Source organism: Balaenoptera physalus, assembly GCF_965194825.1.
Source record: "Balaenoptera physalus genome assembly, chromosome: 6".
NCBI classification, from domain to species: Eukaryota; Metazoa; Chordata; class Mammalia; order Artiodactyla; family Balaenopteridae; genus Balaenoptera; species Balaenoptera physalus.
Window position 1 is genome coordinate 75,940,733 of NC_138885.1, and position 6,000 is coordinate 75,946,732.

Genomic DNA, 6,000 nt, shown 5'->3' on the forward strand with positions numbered 1-6,000 from the left:
TAGTGGATGATATGTATTATGTTAATAAACAGAGAAGTTCTTTGTCTTTATTTCTCTAGAGCGTGATGGAAAACAGTGACAGGTGTGCTTTATCATCTCCATCTGTTGCCTTTACACCACCAATCAAAACCTTAGGTACACCAACCCAACCTGGAAGTACTCCTAGGATTTCTACCATGAGACCTCTTGCTACAGCATACAAAGCTTCTACTAGTGACTATCAGGTATTTTAAAGATTGGATAAAAGAATATACTTTAAAGGCTGCAATGCTTAACATGTTTAACTTTTTCATTGGATTGATTTGTATGCCATTAAATATTTCCTACTGAAGTTGATTGGCTTGATGAAACCTATAAACTTTGCATTTTTAAATTTCCTATTTTAAAAATTAGAATTTTAGCCAGTTGGAAATTTATCTTTAATTTTTAAAAAAATTCTTTGCCATTTTAAAAAACATTTTGAGAGTTAATTAGTTTAGTTTTTTCTAAGGTATGTTGCATACATAAAAAGTTTCTCTTATGGATGTCTCTGGCATGAGGGAATGTTAAATCCCTATTAAACTGATAACTAAATTTGATGGTGTCGCAAATGAAGAACCTCTGGTTGGAAGTAGCTTTGGTTATCAAAAGAAAACATTGACCATTCCCCATTTCAAAACTTCTCATTTCAAAAAAGCTTAAAGGAAAAGTTCATTATATTCATTGAAGAATGCTAGAAGTATTATGACTGTCATTCTGTATGTTATTGTCGCCTGCTTAATTAGCCAGGAGTTCTGAACTTGCCTAGCTGCAGACACAGGTCCTGAGATTAGCAAATAAAACACTTTAGTAAGGCAGTTTGACTTCCCTTGAAATTTGGGGATCATTCTAGAACTGGTTTAATTTTTCCCTTTAGTTTTTTTTTTTTTTTAAAACCAGTATTTTAAAGTCCTTACCTCTTTTAGCTTTTGTGTTATTTGTTCAGTTTACTAATTTAAGGAGCAGTTGTAATTTGCCTTGCCAAAGGAATACAATTTTGTTATTCTTAAAAGCATAAGGATGTTCTAACTAAGCCTATATTTTAATTTTTAAATATACAATTTTTTTTTAACATCTTTATTGAAGTATAATTGCTTTACAATGGTGTGTTAGTTTCTGCTTTATAACAAAGTGAATCAGTTATACATATACATATGTTCCCATATCTCTTCCCTCTTGCATCTCCCTCCCTCCCACCCTCCCTATCCCACCCCTCTAGGTGGTCACAAAGCACCGAGCTGATCTCCCTGTGCTATGCGGCTGCTTCCCACTAGCTATCTATTTTACATTTGGTAGTGTATATATGTCCATGACACTCTCTCACCCTGTCACATCTCACCCCTCCCCCTCCCCATATCCTCAAGTCCATTCTTTAGTAGGTCTGTGTCTTTATTCCCGTCTTGCCACTAGGTTCTTCATGACCTTTTTTTTTTTTTTTTTTCCCCTTAGATTCCATATATATGTGTTAGCATACTGTATTTGTTTTTCTCTTTCTGACTTACTTCACTCTGTATGACAGACTCTAACTCCATCCACCTCATTACAAATACCTCCATTTCATTTCTTTTTATGGCTGAGTAATATTCCATTGTATATATGTGCCACATCTTCTTTATCCATTCATCCGATGATGGACATTTAGGTTGCTTCCATGTCCTGGCTATTGTAAATAGAGCTGCAATGAACATTTTGGTACATGACTCTTTTTGACCTATGGTTTTCTCAGGGTATATGCCCAGTAGTGGGATTGCTGGGTCGTATGGTAGTTCTATTTGTAGTTTTCTAAGGAACCTCCATACTGTTCTCCATAGTGGCTGTATCAATTTACATTCCCACCCACAGTGCAAGAGGGTTCCCTTTTCTCCACACCCTCTCCAGCATTTATTGTTTCTAGATTTTTTGATGATGGCCATTCTGACTGGTGTGAGATGATACCTCGTTGTAGTTTTGATTTGCATTTCTCTAATGATTAAGGATGTTGAGCATTCTTTCATGTGTCTGTTGGCCATCTGTATATCTTCTTTGGAGAAATGTCTATTTAGGTCTTCTGCCCATTTTTGGATTGGGTTGTTTGTTTTTTTGTTATTGAGCTGCATGAGCTGCTTGTAAATCTTGGAGATTAATCCTTTGTCAGTTGCTTCATTTGCAAATATTTTCTCCCATTCTGAGGATTGTCTTTTGGTCTTGTTTATGGTTTCCTTTGCTGTGCAAAAGCTTTGAAGTTTCATTAGGTCCCATTTGTTTATTTTTGTTTTTATTTCCATTTCTCTAGGAGCTGGGTCAAAAAGGATCTTGCTGTGATTTATGTCATAGAGTGTTCTGCCTATGTTTTCCTCTAAGAGTTTGATAGTGTCTGGCTTTACACTTAGGTCTTTATTAAATATACAATTTATTGCTGCAAATCCACTTTAGTGTTTGGCATTTTTAAATTAGCTGTTAACTGAAGAATTGACTGTGATACTAAAGAAACCATAACCTTACAATTGTGTGTGCTTTTTTTAATAGGTTATTTCTGACAGACAAACGCCAAAAAAAGATGAAAGTCTTGTATCCAAAGCAATGGAATACATGTTTGGCTGGTAATACAGTAAGAGCTAAGAACTCAGCTACAAAGGAGAAGGTTGCCACAATAAAACAGACTTAGCAGGGTACTGCTGGGTTTCCTTCGGTTAGTTATATAACCACTCTTGACAGTATCGTATAGCTGTCTCATACTTCCTTTGGAAGCCTTTTTCTTAAAGGATACAGCATATTTGTAACTCGTACTTTAAACGATGCTTGAGATACATTTTAAAGAAACAAAACATCCCTGTATATAAGATTTTGTGCTTTCTGTGACAGTGCATGCTTAAGTGCAAAAAACTCATTGATTATTGTAAATTATGTAATTAAGTTTGTAGTGAGGCTTTGTAGCCTTCATGAGTTGGTGAGGTGAATATCATGAAGGGTAACTGTACAGCTGATTCTAACAAGACACAAAGATTATAATTAACAATTTGAATTCTGGTCTTTTAATTTAGATGGTATTTAATATTTTAATTATCCTTGTTTATATTTGTCCTGTCATGGATTGTCATCTTTCAGTCTTGTAAAACCAACACAGTCTTTTAAAAAACCTACTGAAGTTTCTTGATAATAAACTTGTCAATTATATGTATTGAGCAGTTTTTGAAAGGGTGGTTTATTAATTAGTACAAGAAGTTTGAAGTCTTCGCAGAAATAGAGAAAATATGTCATGAACCTCCATCCACCTGTAATCCAGCTTTAATAACCATATAACAATCACTATTTTCTTAATTTCTAATATCCGGTCCTTTTAAAAATTTCCCAATTGTTTCCAAAATTTGTTGAATTTTATGTTTGGTTTGTTTGAGTCTCTGTCGAGACTAGGTCTACACAGTGTATTTGGTTTTGTCTTTGGAGTGTCTTGAAGTTTAAATTAGAGTTCCCCTGCTCTTCCCCACTGTTCAGTACACCATGATTTGTTGAAGGAACCATGTGAGTTGCCTCAAGAGTGTCCCACAGACTGAATTTGATCTAAACAAGAATAGCTTTCTTGTTTAACTAGTTCTGTCATTTGTCCCATATCCTAGAAGTTATATCTAGACAAGGTTAATTAGATTCTGCAATCTCATTTTTTTGAGCAAGAATACTTGATAGTAGTATGGTATACTTTATGTTCAACCATGAGGCATTTAGTTCTGGTTGTCCCACTTTTAATGGTCCTCAGGTTGTTCATTGGGCATGCGGGCAAAAGCCAAACACCATCATTGGAAAGTTCCCCGTAAACTTTTTACATAATGTATTTAAAAGCATGCATTAATGATGCTTGCCTGAATCAGTTATTTCATTAAGATTTGCAAATTGAGGATTTTCCAAACCTGTCATTCCTGTTGCATTTATTAGTTGGAATTCTTTCATATAGAAGAACCTTGTTCCATCCATCCATTAGGGCTATTTGGTTATCATGGAATACATTCATACCAGGATAGCAGGATAAATATTTAATTCGTTTCCTTTATCAGTTTTCAGAGTTATTTTTGGTGCCCTGCCAACCTCTACTGCTGTCCTGAGTTAAAATTTTTTTTCCTTTGGTATCACTATGCACTTACGGCTTTTTTTTTTTTTAATTCACTGTTTCAGTCACTTGCAGTCATCACTCTTTTATTCAAATTATCCTCCTTGGCCAGTGAGAACCTCATCAAGCTGGCACTTGTATGAAAAGGAGGTTTTAATTGACATGATATTTCACCATAATACATGTACCTAGGTAATCTGCCTCTTTCTTTATCTTTAATACATATTTATAAAGAATAACTAAAATAACACATTGTATAGAAGGTTTTGATATCCTTTTTAAATCACAGCAAACTACCATTGAAGACTTGTTTAGTTCTCTGAGATGAAGTGAAACTGAGGAATGTACTGGCATGGATGAAAATCCATTTATCATTACATTTATAGAGTATTTTTCGTCTGAAACTTTTGAAGTTTTTTCCACCTTAAAATAGGAGTATATTTTATATCCTGTTTCCTTAACATACAGAACTCAATTATTCAAGGTAGATCTGGATACTTTTCCTATTAAACTGTTGGATTTGTATTTGAGTTATACACATTTTTGTAAAAGGGCTGTGGGTTTTATTTTTGAGAGGGCATTTTATTTCCGTAAACCTCTGTGGAGCATGAAGTTTGCTTTCTGGCTAAAAATATTTGTTCGCTATGTTTGGGTTCCTTATTTTTACCCAGTATTGTATCTTACCTGTCTTTTTATCCATCACATCCTTTATTTAAAAAGAACCAGGAAATACATAAATATATCAAAGTAACACTTTGTATACCTCAGACTTATACAATGTTATATGTCAGTTGTATCTCAACTTAAAAAATACAATAAAACCAACAAAAATACAAAACAAAAGTGAAAGCCAGGAAAATCTGAGGAAACAAACTGCCACATTTTCCAGTACTATACAGAAACAGTAGAATCTGTGAAGCTGGAAAAGTTACCTTGAAACAAGCCTCATTTTAAAGTTCAGAAAAGCGGATTTCACACAAAAATAAGTAAGTAACGTAAAACTGTAGTCATGGGACTTCTCTGTGGTGGCGCAGTGGTTAGGAAGCCGCCTGCCAGTGCAGGGGACATGGGTTTGATCCCTGGTCTGGGAGGATCCCACATGCCGTGGAGCAACTAAGCCCGTGCACCACAACTACTGAGCCTGTGCTCTAGAGCCTGTGAGCCACAACTACTGAAGCCCACGTGCCTAGAGCCCATGCTCTGCAACAAGAGAAGCCACTGCAATGAGAAGCCCATGCACCGCAACCAAGAGTAGCCCCCGCTCGCCGCAACTAGAGAAAGCCCGCGTGCAGCAACAAACACCCAATGCAGCCAAAACTAACTAAATAAAAAAACCAAAAAAAAGTATAGTCATGCAAAGTTGTTTATAAAAAATAAAGAGAATAACGAACAAAATTTCCCATAGACATTGAAAGCACACCAGAAAGGCGTGCACATAAAATAGATCAAAATTATGACCTGTTATTTAAAAATAGGTTCTAAGATGTTTTGGAAATGCTGCAAAATATGAAAGGATACTAAAAATCAGAATTTGAAGAACTTGGGAAAATACTAGAAATAAAGGGAAAAAATTTAGAAATGAGGACTAAACGAGAATACACACAAAAGTAGATGAACAACAGATAATGCCTTATGGAAATACAATGTAAAAAAGGATGATGGCTTTAGAAATCAGAAAAGGTATAGAAAGGATTTATAGAAAAGTGACATTTTAGAGATTAAAAAAATATATATACTGAACAAAACTATATGAAGAATGCTGAAAAAGAATATTTGGAGCTACATATTGAAAGAACATCTTGTCTACCTAAGAATATTTTCCCAGGTATAAACTGGGTTTGGCTATCTAGACGAAAACAGTGACTTAGAAAAAGCAAGACTTAAATACAGTACTGTGCCAGGAG

The 6,000-nt window shown here is 35.0% G+C and overlaps 1 protein-coding gene across 4 annotated transcripts in view; it reads left to right on the top strand.

Moving 5' to 3' along the window:
- Positions 1 to 3,175, top strand: part of NUP35 (nucleoporin 35) — a 38,438-nt gene extending 35,263 nt beyond the window's left edge. For all 4 annotated transcript variants that reach the window (XM_082466803.1, XM_082466804.1, XM_082466806.1 and 1 more), the window contains 2 exons: positions 60 to 224; positions 2,524 to 3,175. In XM_082466803.1, the coding sequence (XP_082322929.1) occupies positions 60 to 224; positions 2,524 to 2,601 (243 nt within the window). In that variant the 3' untranslated portion in view covers positions 2,602 to 3,175. The remainder of the gene's footprint in view (positions 1 to 59; positions 225 to 2,523) is intronic.
- The last annotated feature ends 2,825 nt before the right edge of the window (positions 3,176 to 6,000 follow it).